At 42.1% G+C, this 22,275-nt stretch overlaps 1 protein-coding gene and 1 long non-coding RNA gene across 3 annotated transcripts in view; both read right to left on the minus strand.

The window, feature by feature from the left end:
* Positions 1–487: 487 nt before the first annotated feature.
* The window catches only part of LOC132992953 (uncharacterized), a 277,165-nt gene continuing 255,377 nt past the window's right edge, over positions 488–22,275 (minus strand). Inside the window, exons 2-5 of one of the 2 annotated variants that reach the window (XM_061062568.1) lie at positions 4,612–4,636; positions 4,401–4,485; positions 3,847–4,167; positions 488–1,180 (exon numbers count right to left, since the gene is read on the minus strand). In XM_061062568.1, the coding sequence (XP_060918551.1) occupies positions 807–1,180; positions 3,847–4,167; positions 4,401–4,464 (759 nt within the window). In that variant the 5' untranslated portion in view covers positions 4,465–4,485; positions 4,612–4,636 and the 3' untranslated portion in view covers positions 488–806. Of the gene's footprint in view, positions 1,181–3,846; positions 4,168–4,400; positions 4,486–4,611; positions 4,769–22,275 lie in introns of those variants that run through there. The other variant, XM_061062558.1, reaches the window with a different exon arrangement.
* On the minus strand, positions 21,030–21,892 carry LOC132954898 (uncharacterized). Its single transcript, XR_009665867.1, has 2 exons — positions 21,764–21,892; positions 21,030–21,506 (listed from the first exon to the last, which is right to left on the minus strand). It is a non-coding gene; the product is annotated as an uncharacterized LOC132954898 (long non-coding RNA).

Below are 22,275 nucleotides of genomic sequence, written 5' to 3' on the forward strand. Positions count from 1 at the left end.
TTTTAATCTTATATCTATATACAGTATGTTCTAAAAAAAATCTAATTCAAGAAAAGCACAATATACAAGAATTCTGAGGAGGAGAATCAAAGAGGAGGAAACTTTAAAAAATCCACAGAAGCTTTAAAGAAACAAAATAAACACACCTCTGACTCTGTGCCACAAAACTATTTACATATCTACATAGGGGTCAAAACAACCACACCTATAAAACATGGAATTAAATCGCTTTTCCCGTTTGAATGAAAAGCAGAAAACGATCTTCTGCTGAAGAATCTAAACACCTTGTTGTAGACGGTACATTTGTCATCAAAATAAAAACTGTTTACTGAACAACAGATCTTAAAGCTTTTTCTTAGAGCTTAAAAAAGGTCAATCCAGTGAGCTACCTGTACCCGTTTGTGCGCTCCGTGTGGTCAGCCGCACTGCCCCTGAAACAGATAAGTCCCAACAACATCCACCTCTCATTCAGCAGAGGGCAGCATCCACACACACACCACACACAGTCGTTGCATGACTGACACTTCCTGTTTCCAGCTGTTTGATTTTTTTACACACAAAGGCTTCATTTGAGGTCTTCATTCTGTGCAAGAGGGGCGGATTTCCTGTCTGTAGGGGTTTGCAGAAAACATGGAGCTGCAACCTCAGGCGAGAGTTTAAAGGAGGAGAATGAACATTTGGACGCTACAAGAAGATTCTGCTCACTGGGAGTAAAAGTAAATAGAAACTTGGTACCTTATTGTTCCTCAGTTTTCCAAATCAGTGCTGATCATTCACCCTGATCACTCTCTGTGATGTGATTTAACTCAAAGTAATTTCAGCAGGAAAACAGTTAAGATTGTGAAACACCAGGATGTCCTCATAGGTCCCTGTGATCCAGTTCCATTCAACGGCCTCTCTCGTGGACTGAACTCTTCCTTCTCAACCAAAGTGGAAGCGATGTATCTCCCAATTTTGGTGCTCCACAAGGAACAGTTGTAGGACACTCCAGAACTCTTCCGCTCCATGTAGCTCCGGATAGTCAGCCAACCCCCGTCTTCAACATCTTCGATAGTTTTGTGTTCACCATGGAGACGTTTGGAGCCGTGAAACCAGTGCACCTCTCCGTCTGGGTAGACTCGCGTGAAGGTGCATGTGGGATAGCCGTCCTTTATCAAACCCTCGACCTGCCCACAGCCATCTGAAGGACAGACCAGAAGAAAAGGTTTTAAAGGAAGAATATGCGATTTTTTTGATCCAGCAGATGTCGCCCTTGAGCACCAGCATGAAACCAAAACAACTCGCGCTGCATTGTTGTGTTAGCATGCTAATGCTAGCGATCTTTATTATGCTCGTATCTTCACACTGCATGTAAATTTACCTGAAATGAGCGTGATCTAGAAACACAGTTAATCAGTGAGTACAGTATGTTATTCTTCTTTTCTCTAGTCCCTCAATTAAACAACTTTTATACACGAGGGGAGGAGTCAGCCGGCCGTCCTGGCGATGTAAACAAAGTGAAGATAGGACTCTGAAAACTCTGAAAACATCACAGACAGTGGGACTCGGGTGTTGCACCCATTGTAGACAGTCATGACTCACAGAGTTATTTTCAGAGGATATTCTTGATTTCTACATTTAAGTGTGAAAAATCACAGATTCTTCCTTTAAGTAAACTTTAAATGAGACACCATGTCCAAAACATTTCAGACAGTCAGTGTTCTTATTTAACAAACCAGAACTGCCCTGATTTCAGAAGGGAGAAGAGGTCGATGGTAGCTTAGTGCATCTACACAAACACTGTAATTCAAAGTGCATTTCTCTCATCATTACCTTACGAGTGTTCATTACGCTGCACAAGACAGGTGGCTGAGGATGAAAGACCTGAACCCATCAAGTAGGATACCCATGCAGAACCCTACATATCCCATCTTTGACCCCAGCTGACCTCATGGTCTCCCCTAACACATTTTCCACTTTTTCAGCTCCTCTGTTGTGTTCACCAGTTTCCAAAACCAACGCCCAAAAAATAGACTGCAGCCTGGCTTGAAGTTTGTCTGGAGGTCTGGAGGACGTACCGTTTATACCTTTCTGGACATAATACTCTCTGGTCTTACGAAGGTGCCTCACTGATGTGATTACTGGAGGAATGGGTGGTCATACTTCCTCAGTGATTCCATGCCATGTGACTGCTTTGAATCCTTTCTATAGTCAATGCGGCTAAGTGAAGACGAGGAAAACGATCGAAAAAACAAACAAACTGCAGATTACGACAGGCTTTTCAAGATCAAGACTTTATACATGGAAATTGGCTGCAAGGAGTACTTTCCAAAGAAAGGATGGCGGTATTTAAGACACGTCTCAGCATGAGACACGACATGAAGCCAAAGCCAACATCATTTTTTGTGTGGGTACGAGGGCAAGGCAGCACATGTTCAGCGTCAAGGTATGAGCTTCACTTCAGTAATGGATCCCTCTCCTCCGTTAGGGCTGCACTCTCTATGAAGCCCTTCTTTGTTTGAGGAACTGGCAAATCACAGCACAGGCACATGTGGTGCAATCAGAAAAAAAAAAACCTTAAAAAAAAACACACACAGCGGGGGAGGTATGTGTTGGATCAGGAATGACAAACCTCTGTTTGTAAAATGGAAGAAGTTACTGTTTTTGCTCCACAGTTCATGAGGCATTTTGAGAATGTAAAGAGGGAGAGTCAAAGAGGCCAGTATTGAAAACATGGCCTTTCATCACCTTTTATTGTTCTACAAAACAGGGGGGTCAGTGGATCCATCTAATGCTCTGAATGGGGTTTAAAACTCTGTAAAAAAAAACAGACTGACCCCTTCAAGAAAAAGCCTCTAACACAGAAGAGCTTCAGGGACGTTCTCTCCTCTGGGATGCTGCAGTTTGTCAAATTGCTATGGGGACGATGGTTCTCAATCAAGAAGCTCCTGCAAGAGATGCCGGGAGGCTGGTGTGAAAATGCTAAAACCACAGGGCACTGCGTTTGGCGCCAAATTTCCCATTTGGGGGGCCCCTCCAGCCAGCGTTAATTATTATTTTTTTCACTTCCAGACAGATAATTCCTCTTCATTTTCCTTCTTTGACGAGTTTTGTTTTTCACCGCAATAATGCATGCGACGTTCAGCAAGGTATTGAGAGTGAGTGCTATCATATGGGGCCCCCTTAGGGAGGTTTCCTGTCATTGCAAAATTTGCACATTTTGAGCCACTGCTGTAGTTTAAAGTTTGTCAGCCGTTGGGGGGCCCCCTACTGGTCTAGGGCCCCAAGCGGTTGCCTCAATTGCCTGTTGACAAGCAGCGCCTCTCTGCTTCACATGCTTTTACATTTTCAAAGTATTGTAACATATTTCTAGTTGCTCATTGTTTTATAGCTCATATATTAGTTACAACATGTTTTTCCATTTTGATTCAAACTCTGTATATGTACCGTTTTGTTTCAATTTGAACATATTAAGGTCTGGTAGGTAAAGTCACAGTTTACATGGAAAATATTTCGATAATGATATCAAAGTGCATTTAAACAAGTTTTATTTTGATACCTGAAATATTTGAAATGGACCAGATGGTGCCAAAATGGCGTTTCTGTGAATCCGCCTGAACATCCCTTCACTATAACCTCCACTACTTTACTCTGTTTAAAACCTTTTGGTGGCACCAGCAATGTCATGTTATTGACCTAGCATTGTTTGTTGCTTAGCATCGAGCTAGCGAAGTAGCATCCCGGTCCATCTGTGAGAAATTGGAGAACAATGCCCCGGACGCCACTGCTATTCATGAGAGCAGATTTACAGCTGTTGTAAAGACATGTTAGTGTTTGTCAAAGTAAAAACAGGAAATGGACTCTGACCTTGTAACTCCAAGATTGTACTTCCATCCTTGGCGCCCTTGTTGGAGTGAAGTTTACACCTGAAGGTCCCGCTCTCCATCGGCTGCACTTCTGTGAAGATGAGGGACAGTCGTCCTTGTTGATACTCACAGCGGAAGCTGCTCTGGTGTTCTTTAGTAACCGTTTCTTCACTGTTCACAGAACAATAAGAGGTGTTGTTTTGATACCACTGCATGTGTTTGATTGACAGCCCGTGCTGAGAGGAGGACACCTCGCAGTCTAGAGTAACCTGCTGGCCACACGCTGCAGAAATCTTTGGAGTCACATGTAGACTCAACATCTCTGCAGACAAAGACACAGATATGAAAAAAAACAAAAGTGTTTACTTTGCATCTTAAAAGAGTAAAAGTTAGAAATATTGTCAACACAATCACACTGTTTATCACTCCCGAATCGTCCTTTGAAATGTTGAAGGATTGCTCCATATTCTTCCTGCGTTGCCCAGACGTATTCGGATTCACCCCTGCAGCAATTTTTGTGAACAATCAAGTTTCAAACAGTTTCCCCCCCCGTACCTTGTGCTGTCGGAGTGGAAGCAGCAAGGAGCCAGAGAAGCAAATGCAGTGCTGTGAACCCCATGGTCACTTCTGTCTCATTTCACTGCAACACAGAGAGCCACCACATGAAAACAGATCTCAAAGTTAACGTTTGTTTACCGTGGTGCGATTGAAACCTTGATCTCAGAAGGCTTCCTAATTTAAAACAAATATGTCTGAAAAGTCTTACATTGGATTGTAACTCGTATGTGACGCCTCTCCTCAGCTCCTCTCCAGTGCAGTAGTCTCTGACCCCCTTAGGTGCTTTATTATCCTCCTTCAGTTTTGGACCTAGACTACATGAAGCAGAGTTAATGATTTTCTAAATTACGGGAACTGTTGAGGGGGTTTAAAGCAGCAGAGGGTGTGTGCTAAGTGTGTGAGTGCGTGAGAGAGAGTGTGTGAGAGCGTGTGCGTGAGAGAGAAAGGAGGCAAGTCGATGCCTATTCAGAATTCAAACAAGTGGAAACTTGTTGAGTCTGAATGTCTTTGATGCTCTGCAACAGCTTTCAGTTGCATACAAAAGTCTCATAGATTTTCACCATGAGGTCATTATGAACATTTGATGTTGTTCAAATTTGACGGCCACAGCCGCAGGGCGAGCGCTTCAGTCTATCATTTTCTGGAGAAATCTGTCTCATAGGTCTCTCTGTTAATGAGTCACATTTTAATCAGATATCAGAGATGAGTGAGATTAATGACAGACTACAAACACAGCTAGCGGAGGTTGTTTCACCTGACGCGGAGACGACCTATAAGTGACCTCAAGGCTGGGCAGTAAAAAAAAAAACACGCTCAGCTGTGACCTTCACACAGCGCTCATATTCATTTCACCTCTGCTTTACATCATCATGTGAGATACTTAAATTAAAGTATCTGACTGGTGAATAAATCGAGTAATATCGGTGTATTTCCGAGATTAAATTAGTTGATGCCGATTGTCACTTGATGAATTTAGGCTATAATCACGCATGTAGTGAGCCGATTCCTATAAGTAACTTTCATTATGACAATATATAAACATATAAAGAAAAAAAAATAAATATATATATATATATATATAAGTCCGCCACATACATATTGCATCAGCGCCGTCTCGCCTTCATTATCCCAGACGGACCTCAGAGGACCGGACTTGTACACTAATGTAATCACTGATGTAGAGTTAAACATTAGACTAACACAAAGACCATAAAGCCTCCAGTTTTCATTAATATATTTAAATATCGAGCATTTATCATCAAGTGTGATTTTTAGTTTTAATAAAGATGACTGCATCAAGACGCACAGAGACACGGCGATGGCTTCACACATTTCGCCTCCTCCACACTCAGCACATCTTCATCAGCTGCACGTATTTATTCTGTAAATAATTCATGTGTGGACATTAAGTCAGGTCATCTGTGAAACGATCATTAGGTCTATATATCCTCATAATGAGTCACAGAGCAGACGGAGTTTCCCACGAAAAAAAGGGCCAACAATCAAACGTTTTTGTTCGTTAATCAAACTTTTGATTAATAATATGATAGAGTGAGGGAGACTGCTGACTGACGTGAGCACTCTGACAATATGAAGAAGTCAGTGTGGGTCCTGTAAACATGTAAACATGTAAACATTGCAGATATACTCGTGCGTAATGATGAACGCTGGATGTTTTGGCGCTGTAGGAGGACAGGGTGAATGCAGCAGCGACGTGGTGTCTCTCTGAATTTTCTTCAGTTTGTGATCCTCCTGCTGCAGTAAACTACCGATGTGTCCATTTTCTCCTCCACTTCATTCACAAACTCCTCCGTTTCTGGGTCAGAAAGTTTCGTTTCTTCGTCTAAACTTCCTGTTTTCGCCGCGATCCAGCGCTGGAAACCTTAGCTCCGCCCCCTCGTTTGTTAGCATTTACATTCACGAGCTGCTTTGCGTTGACCGTTTATGGTTGATTGTGGGCGTGTGGAGGGCGGAACATGGGACTAATCTACGTGCGCACATTTCCAGGTGGATCGTGATTCATAAAGGGAACATTGCGTGCAGGTGTGCGTACGAACGGTTTTATGAATCTGAATCATTTTGCGCACACGCCATTTCCGGGTTTTTGACGCACGTACATTTTTAGTATGGATTCTACGCACTCTTTTATAAATGAGACCCCAGGGTTGTCAAGTGGGAACCTCTCTTCACCGGTGTTTGGTCCGATTAGTCTTATTTAACCGACTAAGGGTACAAGGAGTGACATTTTGAAAAACCTTTTTTCTGTTGTAAACTGAAGCCAGCCTCTCAGTTTCAAACACCTCATTGCTTCTGCTCAATAAATAACTGCTCATAACAAGCATTGGTTTTCTGACACACTCACAATATGAGTGTTCATTGGAGAGGGGCTTGTCGAGAGTGTGACCAAGACAAAGCAACTCGTGTTCATTTACTTAATTGAGCCGATGGAGACAAAGAGCGACATGGAGCAGTGTGACGCCTGCCAAAGAGAACTCATCGCAAGACACTCCAGAGATCTTCAAGTGCTCCAAAGAGTCCTTAAGGACGCATTCAAAATCTGTACCCCTCACCTCTCCTCCTGCAGTGTAAACTCTATTCTTCCACAGGAGCAGACACCATCTAATGTAGCTCGAGGTAAGTGTAAATGAGTATGAAATAATGGCTTATGATCAAATCTGCTATGGAGAAAGTGGATGTGGTTTTAACTTACTAAAACCACACCATGAGCTCTATTTGTTCTTGTGCCTTGTTTTGGCAGCTTGCATGAGATGATAGGCTACGTCCTCTTCAGTATGTTTTATGCTTATTTGGAACAAGCGACATTCATGCTTATCTTTGGTTGTCATCTTAAAGGTCACATATTCTCCTCCTCTTCAGTTTAAATAATTCTCAGAGCTCCTCAAAACATGTGTGTGAAGTTTCTTGTTCTAAATCTACTCTGATCCTGTATTTGATCATGTCTATAAACCCCTCTATTTCAGCCCTGCTCAGAACAGGCTGTTTCTGTGTCTGTACCTTTAAATATGTAAATGAGCTGGGTCTGTCCACGCCCCCTCTCTGGAAGGGCTTGGGTGTCTCGGGCTTTCTCGCTCCATGTCCTATTCTTTATGGTGAGGATGCAGACTCAGAGGGCAGAACAAACACCTAGCTGTGGGAGTGTCACCCACCTGGGGGAGGGGCTACTGCCCTTTGTGATGTCATGAAGGGAAAATCTCCAAACGGCCTGTTTGAGCACACATTTTCTGAAAAGTGGAGCAGGCAAAAGACGGAGAGGATGGACTTTTCTCATCATTGGGGGGTTTGTAGACAGACTAGAGACACATATAAGAACAACATGGTAACGTGTATTTTGCACAATATGTGACCTTCAACTTTGAATATGAACAACTTAGTCAGCAGCAAACGCATGTTATCTGCTTCCTTTCCCCTCGCTTCTATATTGTGCTTCAGGCTTTAGTGTTGCAGCCCTGCAGACCTCATATCTACTCTGAAGAGTCAGTCCTTTTTTCACACCTGTTTGAACTTTGCCCCTCAGGGAGAAGACCCCGAACATTAAACACCACAACCTCAAAGTTTCAGGACATCAACCTGGGCTTCTGCCGTCTGAATCTGTTAATGCTTTAGCAATGCACCAGTTTGAGTTGTGCAACGTTGGCTAACCTTTACACATGAAATATATTTATTTTATTGTTATTATTGTTATACTTGTATCTGAATTTTAGTTTTCCCTGTCATCTGATTCCTGATTTTTTATGTGTTTATAACACCTCAAAGACGGCACTGACGATAGTGCTGAATCGGACGTCCTCATATGGGTCGCTTTATCTCGAGTCCATAGCTCACTTGGTGTATGAAGACTGGAAACAGAAAACTGTTAATAAATCCAGCCAGGCGAGACTCTGGAGATCAGATAAGCAGAGAGGCTGGAAACAAACCCGCAGTGCAACCTGATGATCCAAACCTGTTAATTCAGCACTAACACAAAGTGACCCCAACACGACTACTGTTTTCTCTCTCACCAGAAAACTTGGGTTGGGAATCGGAGGGTCGCCGGTTCAAGTCCTGGCACAGACCAATTCCGGTAGCTGGAGAGGTGCCAGTCCACTTCCTGAGCACTGCCGAGGTACCCTTGAGCAAGGCACCCAACCCCCCCCCACCAGCTCAGGAGCGCCCGCTGTGGGCAGCCCCCTCACTCTGAGACCTCTCCATTAGTCCACAGGATCCTGTTTGTGCATGTGTGTGTATTTCAGCCTATGTTTGTGTCGCATGTTTACTAGACAGAGTGTAAAAACTAATTTCCCCTCGCGGGATCAATAAAGTTTAAATTATTTTTTATTATTATTATTTATGCTGGTAATGATAAGACGCAATATCTGCAGAAGGAAGTTGGCATTTTATAGTGTAGCCGCTGTGCTCTCATTTCTCTCTAAAAATTAAAAATCACAGAATATGACGCAGTAATCAAAAGCCATGATACTAGTGTTTATCATGTTTACAGGGGTAGGAATAAAACCAGGTTTCTCTGCTGCAGGGATAATGCTCATAACCGGGATGCATGTAAACTCAGTCCTTGAAAAGTTCTGAAGTTTTGACCTTCAGGGCCACCGTCTATAAACCTCCTATAAGAAGTAATGATGAAAGGGTTGTAAAACACAAACCCTTCAATACATACACATGGGTTTAGAGTCTTTATGATTCTCTAATCCCTTATGTTCCTCATTTTACAGTGTCATGTTTGACCCTGTCATCTGTCTTTGTGCTCTCAGACACACACACACACACACACACACACACACACACACACACACGCACACACACAGTCACATTAAGGTTATACTTTGATTCAGGGAAAATCACAGACTCTCAGGCCTCTCCGCCCGCTATGACAGCAGCGATGCGGCTTAGTTACGCGACATGTCGACTTTTTATCCCGCACTTAATTGCTGTGGGGACCAGATTACCCATAATGCTGAGTTTTATCCGTGGCTTTAACGCGCTCTGCAGAGGGGCCCGGTAAACCGACGGTCTCACTTTGGCGTTCAGTCAGGTAGATTTTCCTCGCAGTAAGCTGAAAACTTTGGCTTGGATGTCTGACAATTAGTGAAGGATGAGGATCTATTTTAGTCTGATAAAGTGTCACTCAAACATGATTTTTTTCCCACACACACACACACACAGTGGATGGATAATGTCACATCCAGTGTCACCATCTCAACACAGAGAAAGATTTCTTTGACCTTTACTGGATGTCACTTCTGTTTGACGAATCAGTCGAGGCTGCAGAAGCTGATATTTCAGCGAGTAAACAAACATCGGCTGTCGTTTGATAACCAACATGATTTGAACGGGCGGCAGAGACAACACGACTTAAACAGATCAGAGCGTGAATGATTTTTAAGAACAAAAAAAAAAAAAACAGCAAACGGGGTATTTTAAAAGCTGTCGAGCGGACGTGTTCTTGAACTTGTTAAAGATTACTGCATCACTTGAGCCTTTGATCTGCCGTTGCATCACAGTCCTGAGGATGCTGCTTTAAGTAGCACTCATAATTCCTGTTGAAGACTTTAGCTTAAAAAAAAAACAAAGCTCCACTAAAGCTCTGCCTCAACCAGATTTAAGGAATGAGCCGTGCTGGCATGTTACTCTCAAAGTTCAGTAAGAATCTTAATAACAACATGTTGGATGCTTCTTGCACACTTTAAAACTCACTTCATTATGTAGCTGATCGGTGGCCTGTTGCACGAGCTCCGTCCTACAGGGGGGTCATCCATGTGTTCCTTCAGCCCTATGTTCCCTCATTTCTATGAAATTCACCTGCCATCAGAAGTAGTTCCCTATGTTCCATCATCCCTATGTTTCCTAAGGCCTACATTCCCCAAGCGACTTTATGCACATAATGTGTTGCTGCACCCAACACCCTCCACTTCCGTCGCCGTGGTGGAGGTGCATCGTCTCTCTCTGCCATCTTGGTTCTTTCTTCAATAAGTGTCTGGAGGGCCGGATGAATAGCAACAGAGAAAGAGGCACTGCATCATTCACCGTCTGTCTCGCCCAAAGTCATGCATATGATTTGCTCAAGTTGCAAAACTCGACTGAACAAGCAGGTGGAATGAGGAAGGTAATAATCTGAGGGAACATAGACACGCTCCTGTCCTGGGTTATGAAACAAGTTCTAACTTAAGTTGTGTCATTGTTTGGTTGCACCACAAAGACATCTTAACTAGTCCGCACGAACCAAAATGTTGTCGCAGCAATGACGTTTTCACATCATGCGGCCAATCAGTTAAAAGCATTTGTTACAGCTGTTTGTCATGTCTAATTGTCTCTGAACAGACTAACAGCTAAAAAATAACTTCTGCTAATGTAGAAGAGTAAATGCTCTTGAACAATCAGACAGAGACTATGGCTTGTGAATCGAGGATCTGTTTATGGAGCCGTTCTTTTATAGCATCTGAATCATCCCGTTATGGGCAATTACAACATGTGTGCTATATAAAGACATTTCCTAGAAGTTTCTTGGCCGAACAAACTGGTCTATTACCAGGAAAGGGTGGGTGGGTATGTGTGTATCAGAACATGACCTAATGACCTGACTCAATTCCTGGGCTAGATAACTGTTGGTTTGTGCCTGTTGCTGTCCAGATTGTGTTTCTGTTATGATTCATCCTTTCAAACTACAACATAATCCCCCCTTTGGGGGTTATTAAAGGGGCGTAATAAGTGACCAAAATAACGTTTCCAAACTTTTTTTGAGGAGTTTAGTTGAATAATGAAACTGTTATTTTGATAACTCAAAACAAAAACAAATGTTGGTTATATGCTGTTCCTTGTTTGTTCATGTCCATTGTCCGTTCGCGACTCTCCATCAGTTGAATTTTACGACGAAGTCTTTTTGGTGGCAACCTTTCCAGAATCATTCTACTCCATGAGCACTGCGAAGTTGTTACAGACCCACGGCGATCTTGAACTAGTCCTTTACTTCAAAGTCCAGTTCTCTGCTGTTGTTTAAAAGACAAACCAGACCTTACTGTTCCATCGTCAGCTACGTGACAGCATGTGGAACACAGAAGAAGAGAAAAAAAGGGACAGCAGAAACCGCCTACTATTCTAGTCGTACGTACTGATTTGACCAAAATGCAGTTTGAGAATAAATGCAAGGAGGGCAGTATGCCAACAATACCCAGATGTCGTACTGATCCCCAGTATACATCAGACCAGTCTTCCCCGCATACTGTGTCCGACAATGCAAAGTGTTGGGTGAGAGATAGAAATGACGGGCAGCAACTTCCATCATAACAGAGGAAATAATCACAATCAAACCAAGCCACACGAAGATACCACCAATGATCTTTTTGTGATTCTCAAAATCATGAAAATCTAAATGAATTACTTTTCAGGTTTTTTCAGACGCAGGTGGATGCTACACTGAAATACGTCTATTCTGCAGTCCTGTTGAACTCGATAGCAGTATGTACGATTCTACAATTCACTTAGCAGACTCTTTTATCCAAAGTGACGTACATCAGAGAGTAAGAACAACACAAGCAAGGATCTAGAAAAAAGGAACAATGTCAGTAAGAGCAAACGATCAGCTTTGAGTCTGATTGGACACACAGGTGCTGACAGGAAGTGACCAGAGGCAAAGCACAACATTGAGGGCAGTTCTTGAGAGCTCTAATCAGTATAGAAACCATCTTATAAGTCGTCGTTATCAAACAAAAACCATCGTCATTACCATCATCATCATCAATAATATGGAGACCATCATCATTAAGTTAGTAGGTATTCATGAAAGAGCTGGGTCTTTAGCTTTTTCTTAAAGGTGCAAAGGGTTAGCACCACCATTACCTATACAGTCTGACTACCTGTAGAGAGACCCCCGGGGTGCTGAGGTAGAATACTTTTAACTTTTGAACCATTTTCCAAGAACCAAGCACTCGCTGGGTTGGCTTCATATCTGCATCATAATGAAACAAAGATTCCCAAAGGGTGAGCATGTGCAGACGTTTGGGGGGTTTTCCCTGAAGAGGGGATGAGTCACTGACACAAAGGAGATGGATTTACTGTTAACAGTCATGTTGTTCAAAAACGAGCCATGCCTGAAGCTATGTCTCGACTCTTTGTATATCTGTACAATCACTGTTCTTCCACTTTCTCACGGACAGTTTGAACAGGAGTGCTAACCTCTGCCGTTGTTGTGGGTCTCAGTACAACTGTCAGTAAACAGGCCTGTACAGATTCACCTGATTAATCTCTCGGGGTTTTCCTGTTTGGTAGGTTTGATTGTTTACTTATCCGGGTTTCCCTGTTGCCCAACGGTCATTAGGCGGACACTAAAAGTGTACGTGCACTCAAAATAATTCAGATTCATGAAAACCTTTTGTATGCACACCTGCTCGTAATGTTCCCTTTATAAATCAGGAACCACCTGGACATGTGCACAGGTGGATCAGCTCCCATAAGCCGCCCTCTACACGCCCTCATTCAACAATAAACGGTCAATGCAAAGCACTTCATGAATGAAAATGCATACAAACGACTTTTGACAAAAAAACAAAAGTAAGGCAAAGAAAATAAACTTTCCTCCCAGAAGTGGAGGTCAGAAAGTACACATTGTTAGTTCGCTGCAGCAGGAGGGTCACAAACTTCAGACAATAAGAGAATGACAACACGTCGCTGCTGCATTCATGTTGACCTCCTACAGTGCCAAAACATCCACCATTCATCCTTACACACTAGTCTATCTGCAGTGCTTATGTTTACTGGACCCGCACTGACTCCTTCATATAATGTCACAGTGCTCACATCAGTCAGAAGTCTGCAATATTATTTTGATCAATGAACAGCTTTTAATATTTGTCCACATTTTATCATTGCAAAGCGTGTCTAACTATGAGGATGTACAGGCCTAATGGTCGTGTTAGAGATGCCCTGAGTTGACTTCCACTTTACTTATTTACGCAACAAATACTTCCAGGTGATGGAGAGGAGCTGACTTGAGAAGGGAAAATGTTTGGATCCATCCCTGTGTCTCTGTGAATCTTACAGCTCAGTAATCGTTCTAAAAATCGTAAACTGGTGTCACTTCGTTTTTGTTTTTTTTTAGTTGATTTTGGATCTCTACATCAGTGATTACATTAGCGTACAATCTGTTCCTCTGACCTCCGTCCTGGATAATAAAAGTGAGATAACAGCTGATTAGACAAAGAGTAAGGTATTTTACCTGCTTCTTGTAAAGTGTCTCGAGATAACACTTGTTATCAGTTGACGCTATACAAATAAAAATTGATTGATAGGTGGCAGACTTTGTTTTTTGTTGATAGCTTTTGATATTGAAAGTTAGATATTAAAAACAGCTTACGCCTGTGTTTTTATGCGTTTGAAACCGCCGCTACTGCATACTACTATCGAACACAGCATGCAATATGTATGACCCCACATTTTCAGGTGGAACATGACTTATGAAGGGAACAAAACGTGTAGGTGTGCATAAGCATGGTTATATAAATCTGAATTTTTGGAACATGCCAATTTCTTGTCAATTTGTAAAAGTCAGTTTACAGTTTTTCAAAAAAATATACATGTTTATTTGAGTTAATGTTTGGTCATGTTCACTAGTTTCTCTGTCCTTATTCTTATCTGGATCAGCTAACTGTTATATGTTCACTTTATCAAACAAAACCTTCAGACCTAGAACAATAAAGCTTTTAATCGTCCTTTGTCCAGGAAGGAGTGCACATATCATTTTGAAAACTATAAAAGTCTGGCTCATTATGAACTGGGTCAGGTTGAAAGCCAGTTACATTATGCTTTCCTGAACATTTTGTAGATAGTAAAACAATTTCACCCTGTCTTTCCTGTCAGACCTTGCAGAACATTTACGACATGTGTGGACGGGATGCAAAGTTTAAAGAGCAGATCAATAAAAAAACAACCTCTATTAAACATTAACTAAGTCTGAAGCCTTTTTCACAACACATTAACTCCTTATGCTGCTTATCTTTTAGTGCTTTCACACTTGCACAAAACTTCTGAAGATTTCAGGATGAGCTGCCTGTTCTTTTTACTCTGATTTCATCTGGAGTGTCTCCCGTCGGCCCCATAGTATTATTTCAGCATGAAGTGAGCTGATGTGAAAACCCAGCAGGATATAATCAGGAGAATTCACCTCAAGTGAGTCGGAGGGAGTTGTGACTCGAAGTCCCTGCAATAGGTGCACAACAAAAAACTGTATGCAAATGACCAAATTACCAATTTTCATGTTCTTTACCGCTCTTTTGTTGATTTTGATATTGAACTACACATGGCATTGATATAAAGGAAAATATCTGATTTTTTCGTATAGTGCACTCTGTTGCCTTGTCCGCCATTTTTATGTCATGTCTTGCCTCTTGTTTAACCGAGGGGTGCATCTGTGAACAACCGCATGAGATGGATTTCGGGGGGCAGTTGTGAAATTCTATAGAAATCTTTCAGTAAATATGTGAAAACAGCCTTGCCTGTTCACACATGCACCTCACAGCGGGATACTTCTCCTGTAGAATGGGGGTCTCAGGAGTCTGGACAAGACATGTTACAAGACTGAGGCTACCTGACATCTTGGCTTGATACCAATGCAACGTGAAATTGAAAGTATTCCCTGAACCGAATAATGGCGAGCATAAAAAGAGCATGAAGCAGCGTCATTACAAGATTTGTGCACGAGGCCTGCTTGATGGGGGAGGGGATTTTTCTGAATATTTCCTTCCTGTTGCTTTCACACTTTCTCACCACAACTTCATGCAGAATTGGAAAAATTCTATATAAAAAAATCACCTGTTTGCGTTCACACATGCACCTCACGCTAGAATTTCAGGAACTTTTAATGAGTTTTGTGCATGTGTGAAAACACCACTACCCTCCTGGCTTTCCATTAACAGCTTCTCCTGAGGCTGTTTTCCAGCCACAGGCAGCATGGTTGAAGCTCTCAGTACAGCCATTACAGACATCAGGAAAGTGGCAGGAAGCAATCAATGCTCCCCTCTCCTCCTGACAGAGCTGTTAGGAAAGGCCACACAGGAGGCTCAAAATTGTTTCTGCGAGCAAAGGAGCCGAGCTGCTTGAGCAGAAAGATTGTTTCTTTGTTGTCGTGGCTGCACACTGGCAGAAGGCGACTCGTTAACCAAACAGAATCAGGCCAATTTGATCAAACTGTCACAGGAAGTCAGTGGGTCTCAGTGGTTTGTGCTTACTTTATAACATTGGAAAACGAATGGAAAGTCTGCATCTACTGTGTGCCTTTTCTTGAACACATTTAGAAATACCAGACCACATGTTTATTCTATTTACCTGTGTCAGGAGAATTCAATGAAATGCACTCTCAGAGAGCTAAAACAGACAATTTCGATCAAAATGTGACAACCATTTATTATTGGGCCTTTTTGATTGCATATTGGTTTTCAATCAAGTTAAATATTTCTTCAGATATCATATTTCATTTTTTATTACATTGATCACATTTTGAATTTACCTGAACGGACTCACACATAGCATCTGAAATCACCATGGCAACAGCAGGCATGCCCTTGAAATCTGTCTCCCCTATCATGAACGTAACGATAGCAGAAATATCTGCGGACCTCCAGCTGACGAGGGATATTTATGATTTAGCTGCTACAGTGAACGCTGGGATTAAGTTGTGCTACTAGTTGATCTTGCAGGGGAAAAATAATTAGATTTTTCCTTTTACTGCTATTTGCTGTGCTCGTTGTTTTAAAAAAAAAACAGGCCTGAGGTGTTTTACTGAATGTTAGCCCTACTGTGATTGTCTTTAGCACTCTACCTGTAAACTATTCAGAACAGAAGCGATATGCACTACAACGTCTCTCCCGCTCGTGCGACGGTGCTTCACTGAAATCTCGACGTCTCTCTGAGAAACGGCCGATTTTTATGATGACAGACATGCAGATAAAGTTGTCTGACTGGAGGAGAAATTACTCGAGTGAAGTCGGTAAGAGTTGCATCTCGACATGAACATTGTGATTTGCCATCTGTGGCTTCACGATGCATCAATCTCACCATAACTTAGTGGCTGTTAAAGGCTTCAGAAGGATCCAACGGAGTCATTTTGATTGTCGAGCAGCTGCCTCCTGCAGCTGGCGGGGAACAGGACTTTGAGGGATTTGAGACGATTATGCCATTAACAACATGTCTTTATGCTCATAACTTGTGTACTGAGCAGGATACTGGATTGAAAAACCAGTTAAAACTGGGAGAAACTATTACTTTACAGCATTGTTAGTACAATGAATACCCAATGAAATCATCACTGTGACAAAATGACTTCCAATAGCTGTTTTCACAAATCTGCACTCCTGAACATTTCTAGAAAATTTCAGGCAGACTGCTTCTGAAATCTTCCTGAGTCGCTTGTTCCTGTTTGCATTCACACATGCAGCTCACCCTGAAAACTTAAATCACAGAATCTCTACATCTAAATTTTGAGAACTCAACGCATTCAACTTTACAAACTTAGCCAAACTCTAAAATGTAAGGTAAAAAAAAAAACAAGGTAGACTAGAGGGTTTATTTGCACACTTGAGTCCCGCAGGGCAGGAATGAAGCTGCAGCCGTCATGGGGCAAGTCGGACATACTGTAAAAGTTAATGAGAGTCGTATGCTGTTTGTAAAACATGCAACTTCATGGTCAAATACACCAGTGACTCGGGGACGAGTGGCCTCAAGAGACAAGGTTGTAAGGCAAAAAAAGTCACCCGAAGAATGTTGGTTTTGTTAAACGTAAATTGCAAGCAGGTGTTTAGTCCCGTTTAAACAACTTGATTACTGGCATGTGCAGCCAAAATTTAAGATTACGTGAAGTAGTGTAAGGAAAACAGAAACTGGATGGGATGTGTCATTTTGCCAGGATGGGATTTCTGTCCTGGGATTGGGATGGAACAGGATTATTTTTGTGGGAGTGGGATAAAACAGGAGTGAAAAACCACAACTGTGTCAGCCTCTACTTCCCACCATCAAAAATTAGAGTCATATTAGGAATAGATGTTCAAACAATTCATTTGCATAAAACAAAAGCAGAAGAAAGTGCTAAAGACTTTTAGTAATTCTATTTTTACCCATTTAGTCCAATAAGAAGTTAGGACAGCGTCCCGTCTTCCTGTATGTGATTCATTAAACTTAGACTGTCAACCATAATCAGATTCATCCGAGCGATAATTCTCTCTAATCCCTGCAGGAACAACAATCTCAGGGATCCTTATTATCTTTTGTTTGGACTGTAAATTAGGTAGCAGAAAATATTTTGGGTACATATCCAACGCCGCCTCTAATCCCTGTGGTGTTGTCAGCAGCAGCTTTAAAAGCAGGACACATTTATGTTTGAGAGTTTATCACTCTGAAACCAGCTCTGAGGAGATCAGAAGCATGTTTTTTTTTTTTTTTTGCAGAATCAGGGAGCTAATCTGGCTCAGAGCATGCCGGGTAGCTGGCCTACCTTCTTAGCGAATGTAGAGCCGTGCTCAAAGTTGTTTTAGCTAACGCGGAGGATTAGCCCCGTCTGTTTGCTTGCACTTTGAAGTCCATGTGTTAGTGCAGCATCACGGGGCCTAAACATGCCCCTTTACTTTGGCTCGACTCCCAGCTCAGATTCTATCTTCTAAAGGTGTTTTATGATCAGGTGATTAAAACGTGGTTCAAACTGCCTCGGTAAAGAAGATGACCCTCTGTGTGATTAACAACACTCAGACAGCCACTTCACACTGAAGTGCTCATAGACAGAGCGCGTTCCCTGCCAGAGATTTAAAGTGTATTCCCCTTAATTGTAAAAAAGGAAATGATTATGGTGATTGCAGTGGAAGCACATGAACGTTTCTGTGCATCTCATCCTCTCATGAGCCATTCATGCAGCCCGGAGAAATCACCTTCCATCTCTGAGTGAGCAGATGCCCACATGCTGGTGCTCGTAATGCCGCTCCCTCAATGAAGCTTAAGTTGTATCACCTTGATTTTATGAAGGTGAGTCAGCATGACTGTCTGTTGCAACTTACTCACAAACAATGAATAAACAGCTGGTGTTAAAAGTTAAGCCAATGCGGAAGTGCAAAATCCCACAGTTCATGAAGTGTCCACTTGAGGCTGTCTGCAGAAGCAACAGAAGTCAAAAGGGGAGTTTTGATTTTAAGAAGGATAAGAGTTATTCACATTTAGGCGTGTCTAATATAACGGTTTGTCTGGAGGTTTAAAACCCGCCTCAGCTCCAGCTCTCAACCTGTCGTTAGGTTGACTGAAAGTTAGACTGAGACAGGATTTCCAGCATGGCGGCTGCTGCTGATGAGCCTCCAGAGCCCCCTGCAGGAACAGATGGCTGACGTCACTCAGGCTTCGTCCGTCAATATTTACAGTGTACGGTGATAACAAATTCATTTTCAGGAGATGTCGAGAGATTAACTCGGGAAAATCAGCGTTGTTATCCAAAGACGATGACATAAATAAATTGAGATCCCAAGAAAACAAAATGGAAATAACTTAAAACGGGAAATCTGAGTCAAAAAAAAGTGTGTTGATTTATGTCGCTCTAGGGCTTCCGTACTTTTGCAAACGTTCATACTACTTGGAGCTCTCAAACTGCCCTTTTTGCCGTTGAAACACATTATTTACTGTATATTTGAATGCATTTTTTAATCTGTGTTGATTGGTTTTTATGTCTGAAAGAGTGACACCATTACAAGTTAGCTGAATGTGTGACCTTCCTTTAAAGGCTTTATATGCAAAATATATATTTTTCACACTTAAATGTATCAGAAATCAAGTATGTCCGTTGTCTATAACTCTCTGAGTCATGACTGTTTACAATGAGTGAGAAGCTCCAGTCCCACTGGCTTTGTTGATATAGAAGCAATGTTTACCTAGCCGGCCCGGCCGCCCCCTTCTTTAGGCCTGCCCCCTCCTTTAGGCCCGCCCCCTCCTTTAGGCCCGCCCCTTGTGTATAAAAGCGCAGCCGTAGACCGCCCCTACACCGAGGGAAGAAGTGTTACAAATGGCGGACTCCAGTGCGAAGCGTACAACGGAAGACCTGACATCGGCTGGTCCCCCACCTAAAAAATATCGGTCTTTTGCTCGAACAGCAGCAGACAAAGACCGGAGTAGAACTCGAATCAACATTGGGCTGGCTTTTCCACGATGGAGAGCCCTACGCTCAACGAAGGGGCTCGAACACGACTCTGAGCTGGCGTTGCTTCTCCTGGATGCGTAAGTACCCCGATAGATTCCTACTGGTCCAGGCATAAACGTTTCTATTTTTTAGTCACTGACGAGAAAAAAAAATAATATCATACGCTCTGCTTATTTGAATGGTACGTAAGTGTTTAAAAGCACGGTCATTCCGTGTAATGTGCAATGTAAAGCTACGACCTACCTACAATATGCTAACATTAGCCCGCTAGCACAACAATGCCGGCCACAGGCTCGAGCTGAAACATGCATTCTTTCTAGATATTTAAACACCATCGATTGTTTGTTTGATCAATGTGGTTATTCTCATTTGCTGCTTTATAGTACAACAGAACTGGCTTCAAAGCGTTAGGCAACACCTGAATAGGCCAAGCCTAAGTAGTTGCAAAGCTAACGAGTTGCATGTGAGCGGTTATGAACAGTTGGGTATTATTAAGAAAATATATACGGTCGTTTGTTTTTTGAATTTCCCTACTCCAGCTATGATGTAGCAGATACGGTAGTTAGAAGTCTTGTATAGTAACGTCCAAGCTCAGGCTGTCTGTTGGCATGCTCTCGGCTAAACTACGGTGGGTCACTAATCTAAATAATGCTGTCAGCTTGGCACTCATTATGCAGAAATCACATGAGGCTAAGTTTCACAATGCTTTTGTTGTTGCTGTCATCATGTGATAAATACTTTACATTCTCTACAATACAGATGCATGAAAACAATGTTTTGGCTGGGGAGATCAAACTTACTGTTTCTAAGGATAATTGAATTCATGTGTGCTGTTATTTCTTTCAGATTTGAAAAGAGTCCTGCAGGCCAGGATTGTGTTGAGGAGGCTCTGTTCAGGAGCAGGGATGCCCCTGACAAGGGAACTTTATGGACTTTGTCAAACAAATATGGTGCTGTTTTATCACAGGCTGCTAAGTTCAATAATATCAGCATGGTCTTTTTTTTCTTTTCAAGATGTACGAACACGTTTTGCATTTTTTGTCTAAATGTTCAGAGCATTATTTCAATAAATAAATACTTATCAACAGCTTTTTTATTGTTTTTTTCTGTAAATTGGTTGGCTTATTTAGTCTGTATCTGTAAATGATGATCTTTTATTTTTAGAAGACTGCTTCAAATGTTTTCAATCTTTGTCCCCCCCAAAATTGAACTCAATTACAGTACGATAGTCACATGCTGTAATGACTATACTTGTCTGTGTAGACATGTCAAAAATATGCATACATGCTTCTGCTTTGTAAATATTAACAGCTCACTGTCTTGTAATTATAAACAAGAACACTGTGGCTTACTTGTGTGTTTTCACTAGCTAATGCATAGAAGAGGAAACCTTTTACTTCCTACTAGAAAATGTGTGTGGTTTTCACAGATCATGAAGAGGATATGCAACTGATCAGACCTTTTACATCACAAAATTAGATTTATTAAAAGAAATGCAACATTAAATAATTCTAACGGAATACAAAGCACTTCAAACAAGTTGGTGTTGGCATTTGATGCCCCAAATGTGCATGTAGCCACATGTAAAAGAAGTTTTGCTAGTGGCCAGGAATATATCCAGTATACTGAGCATAGGGATCAGGCCACTTATAATCCTCCACACACAGCAGCTGGGAATTACCAACCGGTTTCCAATATATAAAGCTTCTGTATGCAGCAAAGCGGTACTCCCGGTTGTCTTGCGCTGGCTCCCTTGCCCTGCCAAGTAGAGTGATGTCCTCCCTGAAGTTCCCGTGGACCCGCAAAACACCTGCATCAAGGCAGTAAAGGGCGAATGATGCCAAACGGCTGAAGCAATGGCCTCGGACACTCGACCGGCCCCTCGTCGACGGTAGCTAGTCGCTGCAGCCTGCTTCAGCAGCCATACCGACATCCGACTGTAAAGAAATGGCAAACATTCAGAGGGATTCAAGTGAAAACACTTATTCATTGCTGTTTCTAGCATTTTACAATCACAGAAATTATTCTAATGGTAAAAGATGACTAACTAGCAGTAGCAGTGCAAACTGCAAGCTAAAAATTACCTTCGCCTACTCCGGAGTAGAAAAAAAAAAAGCTCCTAACACAGGTGAATATCTTTGGGATATAAAAAATAACGCTTTAACAATGACATTACTAAAAACGTCTTACTTACCTCGTCATTTGACATTTTTCCGTAAGAAAGCTTTTACAAGGGAAATGTTATCCGCCGCTGGAGCTTGACTCCTTCGTGAGAACGCGAGTTGAGGGGGGTTGGACTCGGAGGTGTGTTGCTGGAGTAGAGCGGGAGGCTACAGCATGGAGGAGGCGTGGCCAAACAGCCGTTTGTTTTGATTTCATGCTGGTGCTCAAAGGCGACTGGATCAAAAAATCGCATATAAAGCCTTTAAAGAAAGATGTGTGAAAGTCAGTTTTTTGGACCACTGTTTTTCAAGGGCAGATGTTTGATTCTTTGTGTTTATGCAAACATGTTGAGACAAAAAGCTCCAGGGATTGTGCTGCTTGTGATGCAATCACTATTCATATTGTTTGTTCAAGTTCATACATGAATGTGTGTGTGTGTGTGTGTGTGTGTGTGTGTGTGTGTGTGTGTGTGTGTGTGTGTGTGTGTGTGTGTGTGTGTGTAAATCCGCCCCTCTTGCGCAGAATGAAGACCTCAAATGAAGC

The sequence above is a fragment of the Labrus mixtus genome, chromosome 2 (genome assembly GCF_963584025.1).
Source record: "Labrus mixtus chromosome 2, fLabMix1.1, whole genome shotgun sequence".
Classification (NCBI taxonomy): domain Eukaryota; kingdom Metazoa; phylum Chordata; class Actinopteri; order Labriformes; family Labridae; genus Labrus; species Labrus mixtus.